Here is an 18,988-nt window from a genome sequence, read left to right on the forward strand (position 1 = left end):
CCTGTTTACAACCCCCCTTCAGGTAGTTGTAGAGAGCAATAAGGTCACCCCTGAGTCTCCTCCTCTCCAGGCTAAGCAGCCCCAGCTCCCTCAGTCTTTCCTCACAGGGCTTGTGTTCCAAGCCCCTCACTAACTTCGTTGCCCTTCTCTGGACTCATTCCAGTAAGTCAACATCCTTCCTAAACTGAGTGGCCCAGAACTGGACACAGTACTTGAGGTGTGGCCTAACCAGTGCAGTGTACAGGGGCAGAATGACCTCCCTGCTCCTGCTGGCCACACTGTTCTTAATGCAGGCCAGGATGCCATTGGCCCTCCTGGCCACCTGGACACACTGCAGGCTCATGTTCATCCTACCATCAACCAGCACCCCCAGGTCCCTCTCTGCCTGGCTGCTCTCCAGCCACTCTGACCCCAGCCTGTAGCACTGCATGGGGTTGTTGTGGCCAATGTGCAGAACCTGGCACTTGGATGTGTTCAATCTCCTGCCCTTGGCCTCTGCCCATCTGTCCAGCCTGTCAAGGTCTCTCTGCAAAGCCTCTCTACCCTCTAGCAGATCAACTCCTGTCCCCAGCTTGGTGTCATCAGCAAATTTACTGATGATAGACTCAATGCCCTCTATTCTCTACTAAAAGAAAAAGCTTTACATACAGGTAACCAGTTAGATTTATTTTTTTTAGTATGGGCACTTGCTTTAAATGAGGTTTACTAAGAAAAGTAGGAAGAGCAGCATCTGAGCTTGAGAGGAGTTGGATGAAGCATAAAAAAATATCCTTTTTGCATCCTGAAAAGCTCTACATCAGCCTCTGTACTTAACAGACATTCCCATGGGACTGTGAAAAGGGCAAAAATTCAACCCTGGTCTAAAGAGAATAGAACCCAAGGCTCTGCCTCTTCCCCCCATTCCCACCCCAAATTTTTGCATCAGAAATCAGAAAGTGATTTTCAGGAATGTATGCTGCCAGTGTAATCTTGGAAATGTGGAAATTGCTGCCATGTTTTATCCCTGGAACATTTATAGGATCCATTTGATGATAAGGAAACAGAAGTAGGGGGAATTAACTAACTTGTGGATGTGCAAAAAAAAAAACCTCCAAAAATCCTGAACATCAGATTTAGCTGAGACACCACATGCTCATCTCAGGCTCTGCAACAGAAGTGTTGGCATCATGTTTCTGCCCAAGAGAGAAGGGCTGCTCTCCCTCCACCACATCTATAACTGCAGCCTCAGTAAACAGCAAAAAGGCATAATCTTGAAAAAATTCTGGCATGTAGGGCCCCTTCCAGCAAAACACAGATAAACCTCTGGTTCATGCTTACATCTGTCTTAAACAAGAATAAAGCACCACATTAAACTCTATCCCAAAAGCACCGTGCAAGGCTGATGGTGCTTCTTGTGGAAAGCTGCATGCTAGAGGCACGGATCCCATACTCCAGGTACTGCAGATCCCATGCTCCAGGGGTTCCCTTCCCTGCCCTTAATGGAACCAAGGGAGCAAAGGGACCAATGCACTGAAGAGCTGAGGGTGAAAGGGTGAAGCACTGAAGGAGCAGAAAAGAACAAAATGTTGTCTATCCTCCATCAGTGCTGTTCCCAGCAGCTACAATAAGCCAGCTGAAGGCTTCAGTTTTCCTTCAGTTCTGACTCATTTCCTTGAGATTGACTTTAGCTCTTCATTTGAGCTACTAATGAGTTACAAAGTTAGGTAATTTGCTAAGAATTGGAAAAGTATTGTCTTGACACTGAGACTCTTGTACGTGTCCAGAGAAGGGCAATGAGGCTGGGGAGAGGCCTCGAGCTCAAGCCCTATGAGGAGAGGCTGAGGGAGCTGGGGGTGTTTAGCCTGGAGAAGAGGAGGCTCAGGGGAGATCTTACTGCTACCTACAACCACCCTTCAGGAGGGGGTTGGTCTCTTCTCCCAGGCAACCAGCACCAGAACAAGAGGACACAGTCTCAAGCTGTGCCAGGAGAAGTTTAGGCTTGAGGTGAGGAGAAAGGTCTTCCCAGAAGAGAGATTGGCCACTGGGATGTGCAGCCCAGGGAGGTGGTGGAGTCACCATCCCTGGAGGCGTTCAAGAGGGGACTGGACGTGGCACTTGGTGCCATGGTTTAATAGTCATGAGGTCTTGGGTGACAGGTTGGACTTGATGATCTTTGAGATCTCTTCCAACCTTATTGATTCTATGATTTTGCTCTCAGTGACAGCATTTCAGCAGACTGATGTACTGCTCACTTTCATAGGCTTGTCAGTTGCTTTAATCAGTTAATTAATTGCGCCTCCTTTTGCTACATCCCCACTGCTCTGGTTCAGCAGCTTATTGCCTACTGTAATTCCTAGCTACTCCGAAAAAGGAGAAAGAAGACACAGTAAGAAAGTCTTCTGCTGTCTGTGGAACATAGTTTTACCTCCTGGTCCTGGTAGTTGAAAAAAAACCCCTTTAACGCTATTACGTGCAGAAAAGCTACACCTTTGGAGGCTCTGTAACACCCTCACAACAGCATGAACTTTCCTTCCCATCAAAACTAAACTAAACTAAGCTAAACTAAAACTAAACTAACACTAAACTAAGGGGCCCTGAGTAAGTATGGGCCAGAGCTTAAAAATTATTTAGGCAGACAGAAGCCTACCTTCAAAGCTCCTTGGATTCCAACTCCTGTTAAGAGAATGGCATTACAGCATCCTGCTTAGGTTCTTCTCTGCATTGTTAGATAACCAGGTCTTTAAATATCTACTTGGTAGAGGCTGATCCAGAGTCACTAGATAGACAAACTGACACATGTGAAAACCAGCAATAGTTTGTTTTGTTTTTTTTAATAAACATGTCTGTTTAAACATCAGATAACACCCAGCCTGGAACATCTGCCAAATGGCTGACATGATTACCCCAGAGGCAAACCGCAGCCCAGCCATACTCCCATGGTGTTTTGCTGCTATGGCTTTTGCAAAGTGTTGTTCTAGCCCCAGGTGTCCTCAGGAAACACTGTACTACAGGGGTGATCCGGGCAGCCCCAGGATGGCTCCTTGCACCTTCTTTCCATGCCTCCCTATATGCTCCTGTACCCTGTTATTTCTCCATGTTTTAGCACACTGGTGGCTCATCCAGACTAGAGGGGGAGCTAAATATCCCCATTTCAGGGGGCTTGTGAATCCACACTCATTTCTGCAAGCTTCTTTGCTACTCCATAGCTAGGAAATAGGTCCTCTGTCTGTACATGTGCCATGGTCTCCTGAAATTGGCTACCACCAGTACTCAGTTGTGGAGCGACTGGGCAGATTTTCCTCATGACAGAGCTGACATTTTGCTGTACAGACAGTGAGTGTCCAGTGCTGCCACGCAGCCACCCACCTTCTGCGCTTTCTTACCTCTCAGCAAGATAATGGGGCTAGGGAGAAGCTTTCAAATGGGCTTTCCCCTCAAGCAGGGGTCTCAGCAATAAGCCTGATCAGAAGAAGACCCATTTTAGGATGTGCATTGACTGCAGATGAGCAGGATGATTCATCCCTGCTTGTCTGCAAGATGAGGTAGGTTCATCGAGCTCTCTGCAGAGCCACACAGCGCATTAGCAGCAGGCTTGTGTCTAATAATACAGCTCTGCCAGCAATTAAAAATATAACTCCATTTAAGGGTGAGATACACAGCTTGGGGGAAAGACTGTAGGATGTAAAAAATGACACCAGTGGGTATTTTAAGACAAAACAGCTGAAGGTACAAGCTGGCTGCATAGCTCGGCTTGTTCCCCCATGTGGGGCAGCCACTTCCACCCCCTTGAAGAGCCAAAGCAAAGCCCCTGATCTTGCTGCTCTTGGGAGCAGCAGCTGCTGAAGACACTGTGGAGGTTTGCCCCATCTTTTGTTTGGGGCCAAATGGGCAGGTTTTGGGTCTGTGAGTGCAGGCAGGCTGGGATTTGCAGTGCAGGGCAAAGTTCCTGGTGTCCCATAGAGACCAGGTGTCCCACACTGTGCCTAGATCTCAGGGACAGCCTTCTGTACTTGGGAGCTTGTGGGTAAGGCCCTTACATTTCTTTGGGAGGTCAGGAGGTTATTATGGATGCTCTGGAGCAGGTTCAGCAACAAATGAAGCAAAACAAAACTCGGATGTCATTTCCATGTCTTTGAGCTTGTTGCTGGACATCATCCAAACCTGTCTGAGCTCTCCTGAGGAATGGCAGGGACAGTAATCTGGTAGGATGGATCAGAGAGACAGGTAATAGACAGACAATACTGCCTCTGCCAGAACCCCCTCTGAAAAATGAAGAGCTAATAAAAGAGGACAAAAAAGGACTTGCACACAGCCCAAGACTTCTCCAGGCTCCCAGCCAATCTAACTGCAGCACAACAGCCAAGATGGTGCCTTAGAAAGTTAAAAACAATTTTGACCAGTATGGTCAATGAAGGATCTCCTAAGTCAAACAGCCTGAATATGGCCTGGTTCCTTCCCCTGCCAGAAGCAATCTTCACTGTCCCAATAGAGCTGTTATCACGTTCAGGTGGATCAGCCAGTTGCTAAGACTATCACACAAAAAACACAACAGATTTCCTGGCTGGGGTGGACAGGACAGGCATAGTGCAGCAGGCATGTTTATATACTGTATGGAGACTGTGTTTGTACATAGTCTGTGCCTCAGCATAATGCCTCACTACGCCAGCTACTGATTTGCAGGGCCTGTAAACACTGCTCTTACGTACAAGAAGCAAATGGCCATGGCAGGCCAGGTAGCACAGCCCACATGGTGGAGGGGATCAGCAGCCCCCACTGCCAACACCTCCTGCAGCAACCACAGCTCCTTAACACCTTTGTGTTGCTGCTGCAGACACAGCAGCAGAAAACAGAGGCTGCTCCATCCCATTCACACACCATAACTATTTTTACAAGTGCCGACAGCATTCATGGTCCTGCAGGTTTCACCTGCCTGCACACTTGTTAAATAAACAGGAAAGGAATTCAACCAGGGAAAGGGAAGCAGGGGGACTTCCAGCAAGTCCAGAGTGACCCTGCATCTGGCAGTGCCATGAAAAACAGAAGCACTCATGAAAACACATAAGTGAAGCCAAACCTAAAGCATTTAGAGAGCTAAGAAGGGGTTAACAAGCAGTAAGTGCTGGGTTGCTGGTAATCTTGCAGCCTCTTTGTGGGAGACTTGGCAACCTGCTGTGTTTTATAAGTGGCTGAATGACAGAAATGGCTCAATTTCTGCTGGCCACTGGAGTGCACCAGCTGTTTGCATCCTACAGTGAGGAGTGAAGGGTCCCAAGCAGGACCATGGTCAGGTCCACACAGCGATAGTGAACACCAGTGCTGGAGCAGGCCTAGAACTGGCATGGTTTTGGCATCTTCTCATCCTGGGAAATGAGAATTTTAAGCTCAGTCACTAGCATAGAGTGGTACAATCTTGATTTTGGAGCAGGTAATAGCAACACCACTGAAAGCTTTGCCAAGGTTCCTTTTGAGCTAGCGGTATTGATTGTGGTATGCAGAAAGGTCAGCAGGAGCCTTAGCTGGCCCAGTCCAGCTATTGTTGTTTTCCTCCTTTTCCTCTCTTCCTGCTAACACATCTTATTTGTGAACAGCTGAAATTTAATTTCAAAGCAACACTGATACACAGTGTTGAACACAGTGAACACTGATAAACCCTGTAAGAAAGCAGTTCTCTCATGAAAATGTTACCACCTTGTACTATCACTTTTCTGAAGCACAGATTTGTATCCTCAGCTGTCTCCATACAGACAGGGATGTACTTCACTCACAGCATGAGACCAGCTAAGAGCTCTCTGTCTTCACTGCTCTTGTAAGGTGGACCAAGCCATGTAAAAGGAAGCCATCTGGGAGCACTTGTTTCCATCCCTGCCTATAATTGTTTTCAGCTCACTGGCAGCTGCAGCTTACTCAGTGACAGAAGGAAATACAGATCTTGGAAAACACAACCAACACATCCAGAACTGTAAAACATAAATCAAATGCAAGGGCCACACATACTCCCTAGGCTTGTAATAGCCCTTTTCTGATGCAGTTTGTATCATCTCATCACTGGTATTTAGATGATCTTTGCAAGGCTGCAAGCACTTTTCCAGGAAACACATAGAATGAGTAACTCCAGATTCAGAACCAGTATTTCTTCTGTGAAAGTTCCTCTCTCCAACATTTTGGTTTCAGAGAGCAGCAAGTTGCTTGTTCAGAGCCTCTCCTCACGAGGCCCAGTGCCACATCTGTTCCATCCTTGCCACAGTCTCAAGCTTCTCCCCCAAACACACTGGCACTGGCTTTGCCTCTCTCCCTCCTGCCCTCTCACCAGACAGGGGACATCCCTGAGTCATCCATAAGGCTGTGATATTCAAAGGAGGATCTGTGTTGGACCTGTCTTGTCTCCCTGCCATGGGAGTTGAAAACCCAGTTCCCATCACCCAGCTTAGAAAATACCAAAAACTAATGGTCATTGCTGAGGCATCAGTGATGAAAATCTCCTGCTCACTTTTGGCTTAAGCCCCTGAGTGATGAAGTATCAATGTGTACCACAGGGGAGGATCACAGATCTCATACCATGTGCCAATGCTTCGCTTCTATTCTATTCTATTCTATTCTATTCTATTCTATTCTATTCTATTCTATTCTATTCTATTCTATTCTATTCTATTCTATTCTATTCTATTCTATTCCTATCCTATCCTAACCCCAGACCCAGTTTGGGGGACAGTGGATAGGGGGGGAAAAAAATCCCAGAAAGCCTCAACCAATCCAAACAAGGCAGCAGACAAAACTACTTGGCTTGGTTTTTCCTCCTTAGAGACACAGTGGCTTTTAGGGATAACATTCCCAAATCACTCAAAGATGCCTGCCCATCCTTTCTTATTGGTTGCTATGGTGAGAGATGACGGAGCTCCCGACGGGTATAATACAAGGCAGTGTGTGAGGAAGGGATTTAGCAGAGGCAGGAGGGAGGTGAGCAGTGGGAAGAGGCGAAGGCACTGCCTGCTTGCGGCCACGCTGCTCACCAGCACCAACAGGCCACCGCCAACCTGCCTGGGGAGGTAAGCAGCTACCCGCGGCTCTGGGAGGGCTCAGCCATGGGAGCATGGGCTGTACTGCTCTTCAGCTAAGCATGGCTAAAATGGGCATTAAGATGAGCTGGTTCTTAAGAGGATTGAAGGAAAGTTAGTTGTAGTAAAAGAGAGAGGAAGGAGGAGGAAAACAAAGTGGTTCTACTGCATGCAGCTCTTGTGTGGAGCACTTGGCCGGTGGGGAGAGAACACTGTAGTGGGGCTCACAGAGCACTTTGGGCATCTGAAAGGAGTGAGGTACTGAAGTATTTGAGGCTGTTACTAAATAGGAATTTGTGAGTGGTTAGTGTCTTTTATATGGAGGAGAGCTTTGTACTTCATGTATTTATATTTCCCTAAAGGCATTGATTTTATACGTCACCAATCTTCAGATTTCACATTTAAGATCCTGATACTACAATGCTGCTGGAACAGAGAGAGCTTATTTAGCAACAAGTAAGGTACAGAAAATGCAGAGACAACTTAAACCAGTGAATTAATCATTATGCAGCTTTCAAAGCAGCATTTAGGTGTAAAATCAAAATATGAATTGGGAATTTCACCAGGTGAGTTGGAGCTAGTTTCATGATCAGTTTTATATAAATCACATCTGCACAGGAAACAAAAAAAAGCTAATAAAGCTTCCTGACCAACTAGTCAGAAAGAAGAGATTTTTCTGAAACTCTAACTAGAGCATGCAGTCTGCCCTGTGTCCCAGTTGGCTCTTTTTTGTTATGAAGCAGGGTGATACAGTAGTCTGGGCACCAGCAGGATTAATCTTTTGTAATTTCATCCAGCTAAGACCTAGCATCTACTCTAAGATAGCCAGGCATAGTCCTGAGTCTAGTCTAAGGGCCAGTAAAGCCTGTGGAAAATCTTCACTGATGCTGGCAGCCTCTGAGCCTGTGCACCAATAGGGAAACTCAGCCTCTCCCTGCATCTGGTTTCAGGGGCACGATGGACATTGAGGTACACAACATCACTTACACCAGTGCCACCGTCTCCTGGGCCATGAACAACCCCTGTCCAGAGAACTACTACCACGTCATGTACCGCCCCAACTGGAACAGTGTCTTTGCTGGCTACCTACGCCAGAACTTCCACCGTGAGGAGCGAGTTCCGCACCCCCTCAGCTCCCTTGTCCTCCATCAACTCACACCATCCACCATCTACGTCCTCTGCATCACCTGCAAGAACTCTTATCCCTCCAGCAACCACTGCACCACCTTCCACACTCTGGACAAAACCCCTCTGGTTTTTGGTGGCTCTAAGCATGAACCGACCCCTTCGATGTGGATGGTGAGCAGCCTGCTGCTCCTCTGCTTCACTGCTCTCCTGGCCTATGGCTGCCTGCAGTTCTGGTCAGCACGGTGCCACCGGGCTGCGAGGCTGAAGCATCCTGACACCAGCCCTGAAGACATGGGTGAAGGGAGCAGCTCACCAGAGGGGCCACCAAATGACAGACTGAGAGAGGAGCTTCTGGAAGTCCCCATGACAACTGTGCTAATGAGGAGCTCCAGTTTTATGAGGGAGAGCCCATATAGCTCCCCTCAGTGCTTTTTTTCCTATAAAACCAGTGATGATAAAAGAGCCATCTTGCCACAGCATGGCCTTCAATGAGAACAAAATAAAGGGACACCCTGCTTGGAGGTTTGGTTCATGCTGCTCCTTCCTAGCTCTTGCCCACAGGACTGCCTGTGTGTTCATGGAGGCTGTTTGTACCAGAACATGTTGAAGGGAGAAAGATTCTTGTCAAGTGGCAAAAATACTCTCATTTACTGAGGTCTTGTAGAAAGAAACCAAGTCAGGTCCCTGTGGGCTGGGTTGACTGCAGTGTCACTAGCCAATCTGCATCAGTGCTGTAGGTTCACTCCAGTCATCAATCAACATGCACAAAAGAAACTCCACTCAAGTACTTTCACTCTTGAGTGATTCTCCATTAGCATCACACTCCAAGCCCTCATAATGCCTGTATGCAGAGTCATCATGGCCTGACAAAAGAGCTTTTTCTCAGTAGCAAGTACTCTGTATTTGCACACATGAATATGTTTGGAATTCCCATTCTGAACTACAAATGAGATTCCTGAAGTGGTATCTTCCTTGGGAAGGAGCACTGCTTTGGAGCTCAAATTTGCTCTCCTCTCTGTGCATTTAGATGGATTTGCCTGTTGTCAGGGCCAACACCAAGCACAGAGCAGTGTCAGCATCTCCTAGCATAGGCATGTTAAGGAGAAGAATATGGGAAAACAATAAAAACAGCACACTGAATCTGCTTCTTGCATGGCTTTTCCGTTTCAGACAGCAATGTGGCCCTGTACATTTGCACCTGCCATTCTGTTAATGTCCTAGTTCTTGCATTTCTTTCTTCCTAAATAAATGCTTCCACCATCCATCCCTTCTGGCTGTTGTGGCTCATTTACTGACCTTGGATCCATAGAGGTAATAAGGCTGAACATTGGCTGGCTTGTCCCGCTGGGGTTCCTGCGTGAAGGGGATTGCTGTCCTCACAAACCTGTGGTAGGCAGGGTAGATGGGGAAGAAATTGGCAGAGCACAGTTAATTGCGCTGAGTGCAGGTATGGCATGGGCTGGGGTAAACTGCAATCAGCACTTCATCACTCAAGCTACATGAACTGGAATGCAAACTCCTGCCCCAGTCCACTACTGGTGCAAATAATGTCAGTTTAACATACCCAAAGCGGCGTTTCTTCTCATTTAGGGTAAGCAAGAAACACATATATGAGTAGTTACCACAAGTCTGTGGTACAGTAAACAACCCTCTAAACTAAACTAGCTCAGTTGCTTGCAGTTCCCTCCAGCTTTGCTGCCTGAATTTGTTACTAACATTTTCAAGACCAAGGGGAGCTGATGGGCTTCACTTTAACTGCGACCTTCACATCCCACAGAGAATGAAAGTCTCACCCCAATGCATGTGAATTTTATGTGGCAGGTTTGACATTTTGGAAAGAAAAGCAGGTGCCTCTGCCTTGTTTTTATTCCTCACCTGTTGGTGGATCCATTGTAGCAGTAGTTGGGAAGAAAGTCGAAGTTGAGCTCCCAGAAGACGTGGAGGGTGATGCGCCCATAGGGTGCGGAGACGTTGTGGTTGGCCTCCCGGAACATGGCATCAAAGCTGTCCAAAGTCATGTGCTTGCACAGCAACCTGTGCGTCAGGCGATTAATTTCCAAGAGCCACTCCAGCTCCTGCAGCACACAAAGCAGCAGCACATGCAACATATTACCAAGATGACAAGAGAAACAGCTGATTTCATCAACAGAGGAACGATTTTATACCCACACCCACACGGAATTTTCCCGGTGAGATGTAACAAATGCTACAGACATCAATTGAAATCAGTGGCCCAAGGCTAGTATCACTTCCACTGAAGGGGTCCTGGTCCAGTATCTCCTAACTCAGGTTAGGATCAGGTGACCCGCCTGGTGGATGTGGGGAGGCCTGTGGATGTGGTCTACCTAGACTTCAGCAAGGCCTTTGACACCGTCCCCCACAGCAAACTGCTGACTAAGATGTCAGCCTGTGGATTGGACCACTACACTCTGTGCTGGGTTAGGAACTGGCTGGAGGGCCGGGCCCAGAGAGTGGTCGTGAACGGTGCCGCATCCAGCTGGAGGCCAGTCACCAGTGGTGTCCCCCAGGGATCAGTGCTGGGCCCTGTCCTCTTCAACATATTCGTTGATGATCTGGATGAAGGGGTAGAGTCAGTCATCAGCAAGTTTGCAGATGACACAAAGTTAGGGGCAGATGTTAGTCAATTAGAGGGTAGAAAGGCTCTGCAGAGGGACCTCGACCGACTGGAAAGATGGGCAGAGTCCAATGGGATGGCTTTCAACAAGTCCAAGTGCCGAGTGCTGCACTTTGGCCACGGCAATCCCGTGCAGAGCTATAGGCTGGGGTCGGAGTGGCTGGAGAGCTCCCAGACAGAGAGGGACCTGGGTGTGCTGATCGACAGCCACCTGAATATGAGCCAGCAGTGTGCTCAGGTGGCCAGGAGGGCCAATAGCATTCTGGCCTGCATTAGGAATAGTGTGGCCAGCAGGAGCAGGGAGGTCATAGTGCCCCTGTACTCTGCTCTGGTTAGGCCGCACCTTGAGTACTGTGTCCAGTTCTGGGCTCCTCAGTTTAAGAAGGACATTGAGACACTTGAGCGTGTCCAGAGAAGGGCAACAAGGCTGGTGAGAGGCCTTGAACACAAGCCCTATGAGGAGAGGCTGAGGGAGCTGGGATTGTTTAGCCTGGAGAAGAGGAGGCTCAGGGGTGACCTTATTGCCCTCTACAACTACCTGAAGGGTGGTTGTAGCCAGGAGGGAGTTGGCCTCTTCTCCCAGGCAACCAGCACCAGAACAAGGGGACACAGTCTCAAGCTGCGCCAGGGGAGGTTCAGACTCGAGGTGAGGAGGAAGTTCTTCACCGAGCGAGTCATTCGGCATTGGAATGGGTTGCCCAGGGAGGTGGTTCAGTCATCGACCCTGGAGGCGTTCAAGGGGAGATTGGACGTGGCACTTGGTGCCATGGTCTAGTCATGGGGTCTGCGGTGTCAGGTTGGACTCGATGATCCTCGAGGTCCTTTCCAACCTAAGTGATACTGTGATACTGTAACTCTGCACCAAGTAAAACTCATCTGTTCCCCACTGAGCAGTGGCTAGCTTTCACACCAGAATCCTCCAGAGGTGGTAATGCTACACTACTTGACTCTGGTGCTCCTGTAATGTATCAAAGGCAGCAAATCCTGTACACACACAATGTCTCAGCCATCTCCATCTAACAGGGAGAATTAAGCCAAGATTTACTTCTCTCAGGTTACAGAAGTCTCTTGTATGAGCTCTGCAAAACCAAACTGCTGACTGTCACTTTGTGATACATGTAGATACTTAATGGTCCAGTAATAATGCAATTAAAGCTGCATAGACAGAAATAGCAGAGACTTAGCAGCATAAAGGAGAATACATGGCTGGCTGAAACCTACTGTAGATGGGACTGGAGTAGGAGACAGTTGACTGTGTATTCGTAGCAGTGTATTTTTCTATTCACACTTGCAGTCAATAACAGTTCTTACCACTATGGATGTCAGGTCCTCACTCTCAAAGCGGCTAATGGCCTGGTCTAACGATTTGTACATGGCTGCTGAGATACGCTGGGTAATGAGCCTGTTCAGGTCGATTGATCTGCCTAGCAACTGGAACAAGAACATATTTGCATGTTAGATACACATGGGGAAAAGGTACTTTATTTCTCTTTTAACAGACACAAACTAAAACTAAGCATCCCAATCTTCTTGAATGTGAAAGTGGTGATGCAAACACCTCGGCTCAGTTTACCATTAAGCAAAGAGAAAATGCGGAGTGTAACTCATTGTCCCCTGAGTGTGGTGCGGATCAGAAAGAGATTCACCACTTCTCGTTCCAGCACTGACCTTGGCTGAGCCCAGAACTAGGATGCCAGCCACCAACAATAGGATAGTAGATCAAGAACTGTGAGTAGTACCTGGACGTGCCTCTGTTTGAGCAGTGTTTCGTAGCGGTTGGATGGTGGGTATGGAATAATCACTCCGTAATTCTTACATTCAGCCCGGAAACGTTTGTCCAATAAAACACTGAAAACGTGAAGCAGTGTCAGAAGAAAAGGAACATACATTATCAGCTTCTCTCTGTATTTTGTTTCCAGAGTTGTTTTCATCCTTCTTTTCACAGAATCTTAGAACTGTTGAGGTTGGAAGAGACCTTTAAAATCATTGAGTCCAACTGCCTGCCTAGAGCTTGCAATCCCACTGCTATCGCTAAGCTACTACCACTAAACCATGTCACCTTGCTCTGAATGCCACACACTAACAACTCCAGTCACACCACTAAATTGCAGTGGGTGTTATCTGGGGACTGATGTACTGTTGAGGATCATTCCTGTCTTTTATAGATGAAACATGCAAAAATGTAAAAGATTGTGCTGAAAGCTATCAGTAGTGCCAGGTACTGAGGTGGTCCCACAGGTGTGCTCCTCCTTGAAGGTCTGCTGTGGGAACATTTGGTTGGTGATGACAATTTTTTTTCCTTCCCTAAGGCCAAATGTGGTCAAGAGACAAAACTCTTCAAAGAGTTACACTGAAGACTTTATTCACATTTGGGGACATGAGAGGAGGACTCTCATTAGAGTTAATCCATGTTCTTCACATTGTCAAAAAGGACCCATCTCCTCAAACAAGCAAGGGACTGCAGAAGTCCTACAGTTAGCTGCTCTGATGTGTGAGCTAACACACTGAGCACCCTTCTAGCTTTAATGAGTCCTGCTTTACTAGGGTGAGGAAAAGATTCATTGAGATGGGAGGTTTCTATTCATCTACCTGGTACACAAACAGTACACAAAAAGTCAAGCAAGAATATATCTTCAATAGCTCAGTTTGCTTTTCTGCTGCTCTCACAAATTGTGCTCAGACAGCTACTTAGGAAGCTAATTATTATTTTTTTCCATGTTTCACCATGTCTCCCTCCCACCATTCATTCATTTTCCTGGTCTGCACTGGACAACCAACCTCTGTGGGACAGGGATGATCTATTTCTTTATGTCTGCTTGCAGTGGCTACTCCCTGAGGGGAACCTTTTGGTTAACAGCAATTTGGATGCAGTAATATCATCAGTCATCATCAGCAGTCAGGTTTTCCTACCTGCCAGCCATTGCTTTATAATAGGCAAAGATCTGATCTGCCAGCTTGTACACAAATTGATCAAAGCACAAGTTGACCTGGAGGAGAAAAACAAGACCTTAGGAGGGTGTCACCAGCACAAAGCAGCTCCTTCCTACACAGCCAGGATCAATACAGCTTCTCACAGAGCTCTAATTTAATACACACACATATGTCACACTATCTAAAACCCACACTGCAGTTCTCACATGCTAAAGGTAAGAAGAAAAACCGCAGTTACATTTCTCATATAGTTTCTGCATGTTCTTATAGGTCCTGGTCCTCCATCCCCAGTCATCCTTCTCTCAAGGATCTCCAGTTTCTTTTTACTCTGGTATCTTGTAACTCTCTTCCCATCATGCAGACTGTTCTATGACCCCAATGTTTGACAGCTGTTTGGCTTCCACAGTTCTGCAGATAAGCTAAGATGAAGCCCTCAATCAGCAGTCTGTAAGCTCTCTGGAAATGCTGATCTTCTGAAAACACAGTCTGATAAGATTTTCTTTCCAGGAAATGCCTATAATGAATTCACTGAACTGCTGGGTTGAGCTGGCAGAAAAGCCAATGTGACCCCAATGAAGTATTTCCATACAGTATAGACAAGAAGAACTTACTTCAGCTTCAATTTCATCATACAGGAACTGCTTTTTGAACTTGGTCAAGGCATAGTATGCGCTGTCATTATAGAGGTCCAAGGGGTACAGTACGTATCTGAGGGTTAGAAGATAGATCATGTCTTAAATTAACTTTGGAACATATCAGCATAAAATGCTGTCAATGCATGTGCCCTGCTTGGTGCAAAAAATGGCTTTTCTCTGACTTCACTCCTATTACTTCCGCTGCCTCCAGCCCCTCACATACTCCCTTTCGCTCCTTCTGTCCTGCTGGCAGCTGCTAGAACAGATCTGAATTTGAGCAAGCTATGACTTGTTCACCCTGCTCCTTCTCCGCCTTTAAAAAAGCTTTTATCCAGCCCTCACTCCACAGAGTGCTCTGGCAATGGCTGTAAAATGGAAAACAAAGTTTTCCTAATGAGGAACATATTATGAACATAATTAAACGTGCATAACAGCAATTTCTCTCAGCATTTATTATGCATATAAAAAAAAGAGTTCAGGTGCTTTAGCCAGGGCTCACATCCCTTTGGTTGCACATGCTGGCTGCTGCACACACATGACAGTACCACAAGGTTGTGCCCACATCAGAGTACAACAGTTAACAACTGCTGGTTTATGACACATAAACAAGTGCCAGTGCCAGGAAGCCACCCATGTGTGTCTGGTAATGAGGTATTCCCACAGGACACATTCATGTGACAACAAGTCAAGGAACATCTATTTTCCCTCCCACGTCAAAAAGACTGTTCATCACCAGCCTAACCTTCTCTAAAGCAAGGTCCCAAGCCCCAGTGCATGCACAGTCCCAACACAGCCCATCAGCTCTTACTCCATCATGGAGGGTTCTTTGGTTTCAAGAATATGGTCTGTGAGGATCCAGGGCATGGACATCTCGATGGGGAACTGGATGCGGCGGCCCATGGTCAGCTCCAGAAAGAATTCCCGGAACCAGAGCTGGGACAAGTCGCAGCACTGCTGCAGAGCTTCTGAAACACAGAGGCAATTCCCCCGGCAGGAGGGTACTCATGTTACCCCTACAGGGATAGCAGTGAGGGAAGTGCATAGGAGGCAGCTGCTGCAGCCTCATAGTGAACTGGTTTTGAGTATGGAACATTTCTCTAGTGTGTCTCTGTTTTTAAACCCAGATCGTGACCACGCTGCCTGAGCACTTTGTAATGAAAGAAGAAAGAAGGGATCATTCCTTTTGCTCTACAGCTCCAGGGATAACCTTTCAATAGCTCAGAGTTACTCTGGCAGATTTCTTCTGTGCTCAGTGGCTCAGAATTTTGTCATGGACAGGAAGACAATTTAATCCTAGAAAATAAACTACCACATGTGGCTGTTTGCTATTGCTGACTCATTCCTGTTCACATAATGATTACTACCTAGAAGCATGCCAGAATCAGGCAGAAGTAGGGTTTCTGAGAAAAATCAGGGGAAATCTTCTACATTGGTCATGAGGAGAAAAACTTATCTACCTTTGCCTTTCTGTGCGTGCAAGAGTTGGACTCAAGCCTCCCCTTGCCATAACCTTACCACTGATGTTGAGAAGGTGGGTGAAGAAGAAGGACTGCTTGTGGAACTCCTCAATGGCCAAGACTATTGGCCCATCCAAGCTGCTCCTCAGAGTCTTCTTTGATCCACTCTTGTCTGCTATGAGGGACTCCAGCATGGTCCGCACCATGTAAAGCTTTGGAAGAAAGTTGACCTGCAGTTACTGCTCTCCCGTGAGACACACAGCACACAGCCATCATGCTCTGAAGCAAAAAACAACTTCTCCCAGGTGGCTGCTGCTCTCTGCACCTATAAGCCACTGTCTTTCTGAGCTAGAAATAATTAGAGGGTTTGGAAGCAATAAACAAATTAGGCAGCAAAGCAACATATAACAGACAACAGTGTGAGGACTTTGTGGAACAGAGTATGGAAACAGCTAATTCACAGGGTTGGAGACTCCTACATGGCCCTAAACCCCTTAATTCCCTATACAGGAGACAAACATTTACATACCTGTGTACTTGATGGTCCTACTGCTCGTCGTGGGACTTTAATATCAAATCCACCTTTAGGATCCTTCTCACCTCTCAGGCAAGGATCATTTGGAGGCTCTCGCCCTCCCTCCCAGTCACAGATTGTCTTCCGAATTGCCTGAAGGACACTGGAGTGGGTGGGAAAACAGTGCTTAAGCTTGATTCTACTTCAAGATGAAAACATTCTCTGCTGTGCAGATATAGGAGGAAAAGTATCTGAGGTGGGGCCATACACTGTCATCGCTGGGGGAGTCATGCCCATAAACTACCCTGGAAGGAGCTACTGGCCAGGGTTTGTTGACTAGTCATATACCCCCATGGTATATGCAGGGCCATGTGCTTATAGTACAAGTGTGTTAAATAAATACATGGGCTTTGCATTCCATCCAAGGACAGACTGACCTGATGAGAACATTCTTCTTCTTCCTGACTGCCTGCCTGAGTGGCTCTCGCAGGGTCACCTGGGCAAAGTCCTGCAGGGCTGCATAAATAGTGTTGCGGATGGCTTGGTTAAAGACGCTCTCCATCCGGCCCATCAGCACTTGCAGACCTTTGATCATGGCAATTACCTGAAGCAAAAATGAAAACCTGATGTGTTTGCAGTTTTGCCACTCTATGAAAAGCTCTGTAAATCCAACAGCAAGAGAAACTGGGACTAAATGTATTTAGGCTGGATGTTAGGAAGAAGTTCTTCATAGAAAGAGTTATTGGCCATTGGAATGTACTGCCCAGGGAGGTGGTGGAGTCACCATCACTGGAGGTGTTTAGGAAGAGACTTGATGGAGTGCTTGGTGCCATGGTTTAGTTGATTAGATAGTGTTGGATTATAGGTTGGACACGATCTCAAAAGTCTCTTCCAACCTGGTTAATTCTATTCTATTCTATGTCCTGTAATTAGGTGGCTGACTTTATTTTGATGTTCACTAATTTGCAGATCACAAGAAGGTGAAGAGGGCATTTGCACCACTTTGTTTCTTGCAAATGGCCTCTGTCCCTTGGCAGGCTCTGTTTCCCCTCCTGATCTCTCGATATCTTCAATAACACAATCCCAGGAATACACATGTGCTCCACCCGTGGGTGCAACTGCATGGCTTGCACAGACCTCCATCCACACCATGGCACAGCCTTCCTAGTACAAGAGTACACTGACAGTTCCCAGAAAGGAGAGATCCACAAAATTAAGACAATGTTCAAACCACCTTGGACTGTGTAAAAGATGAAGGTGTGAATACCTCTCACAGCCTGGCTCGGAGGACTATTACCACTGTCCACAGGCAGTCAGACCAAGAGTTGATGGGTCCTGGGGACTGGTCGAGGATCCCTTGTGTTTGCACAGCCTTTGGGCATAGCTTCTGATCTTGCTCACACTGCTCTGCAAGCCCACACCCTTCTGTTTATTTCAGGAGCCCTCAACACCTTTCTCAAGTTTAAAACCGCAATATTAAGAGAACATAGAGATTCACCTCTGTCCTTCTCCAGCACACAAACGCAGCCTAACAGCAGGATCAGGAAATTAGAGGAGAATTGCATTGGTGTAGTGTTTCTGTGCCAGCAGGAGCTCCTAAGAACTTAATTTGCCCTTAGCTCTGGTTAAATTAAGAGCCACAGGGATCTGGAAACCCCTATTGTGGACCACAGGGATGAGGAACTGGCTCAGATGACCTTCCCTCCTCTCCCCCTGGCCTAAGGAACATGAACAGGAAAACAGCCCTGGCTTATTCTAGTACAGCTGGCACCTACCTCCACAAAGGCAAACTTCTCTTCACTGGTGTAGTTGTACCGGGTGGCTCTCTCATACTCTTCTGCTGTTCCTGGGCAATCCTTGTTACAGAATTTATCTGTGGGGTGAACCAGCTTCCAGGAGTACTAGAAGATGGAAGGAGACACCATCAACATGGCAATGATTAAGAATCCAGGCTGGAAAGACTGAAGAAGGCCCTATGCCAGCCCTATGTCCCTAGACATTACTACAGCTGTTTGGCATTCTTTTAGGAGCAGAATCTGTGCTTATTCCTGGCCTTATTATCACTGCACCAGACACTGTGTCTGATTATTTGGGAGATTGTCAGTCAGACTGGACTTCTGACATCCATGGACTTGTGACAATTGGAAATTTTACAAATTAAGAACTTCCATCAATCATCTGAATTACAGTTTTAGTTGCTCAAGACCCAGACTCATCCCAAACAGCTTTCAGTACTTAACCAAAGCGTTCTGGTTAGGAGAACAGTCACTCAGGCCTGCTCTAATATTGGTGGGGACACTTCAGCACCTCAAAGGGTGGTTCAGGGCAAGATGATAAAGCTCTCTTTCTCCATTTACTATAGAGGATGCTCAGGGTCATTAACTGCCTGATCTTACCACTTCCATGACATGAGCACTCCACTTGGACAGCAGCTGCAGTCCCCGTAACGCGAGATCGAAGAGCTCTCTGTATTCTTCATCTGATTTCTGGCTGTCCAGTCCTGAGCCAGTGACCACCTGGAGAACATTGCATTACATCAGGGCTAGGTTCAGCAACTTGCTGCGGAGGCTTTATTAAGCCAAACATCAGCTAGAGATCTCTCTCTCAAATCCCAGCTGAAATGAATTCTGTGTGACCTACAATCAAGTTAAAGTTGA

At 46.9% G+C, this 18,988-nt stretch overlaps 2 protein-coding genes across 2 annotated transcripts in view; one reads left to right on the plus strand and one right to left on the minus strand.

Annotated features, from left to right (window-relative positions):
• The window catches only part of CYFIP2 (cytoplasmic FMR1 interacting protein 2), a 59,329-nt gene that overhangs the window by 17,701 nt on the left and 22,640 nt on the right, over window positions 1–18,988 (minus strand). The window contains exons 12-23 of the mRNA XM_068161572.1: window positions 18,728–18,847; window positions 18,107–18,232; window positions 16,769–16,935; window positions 16,347–16,494; window positions 15,876–16,029; window positions 15,169–15,325; window positions 14,337–14,433; window positions 13,705–13,781; window positions 12,534–12,642; window positions 12,106–12,225; window positions 10,035–10,234; window positions 9,456–9,543 (exon numbers count right to left, since the gene is read on the minus strand). Coding sequence (XP_068017673.1) covers window positions 9,456–9,543; window positions 10,035–10,234; window positions 12,106–12,225; window positions 12,534–12,642; window positions 13,705–13,781; window positions 14,337–14,433; window positions 15,169–15,325; window positions 15,876–16,029; window positions 16,347–16,494; window positions 16,769–16,935; window positions 18,107–18,232; window positions 18,728–18,847 — 1,563 coding nt within the window. The remainder of the gene's footprint in view (window positions 1–9,455; window positions 9,544–10,034; window positions 10,235–12,105; window positions 12,226–12,533; window positions 12,643–13,704; window positions 13,782–14,336; window positions 14,434–15,168; window positions 15,326–15,875; window positions 16,030–16,346; window positions 16,495–16,768; window positions 16,936–18,106; window positions 18,233–18,727; window positions 18,848–18,988) is intronic.
• On the plus strand, window positions 6,914–9,423 carry FNDC9 (fibronectin type III domain containing 9). Its single transcript, XM_068161585.1, has 2 exons — window positions 6,914–7,022; window positions 7,982–9,423. The coding sequence occupies exon 2, from the start codon at window positions 7,989–7,991 to the stop codon at window positions 8,649–8,651; it is 663 nt and encodes a 220-aa protein (XP_068017686.1). The 5' UTR covers window positions 6,914–7,022; window positions 7,982–7,988; the 3' UTR covers window positions 8,652–9,423.

The sequence above is a fragment of the Melanerpes formicivorus genome, unplaced genomic scaffold (assembly GCF_026170545.1).
Source record: "Melanerpes formicivorus ecotype bairdi unplaced genomic scaffold, bMelFor1.0.p_v2 SCAF_2, whole genome shotgun sequence".
Lineage (NCBI taxonomy): Eukaryota > Metazoa > Chordata > Aves > Piciformes > Picidae > Melanerpes > Melanerpes formicivorus.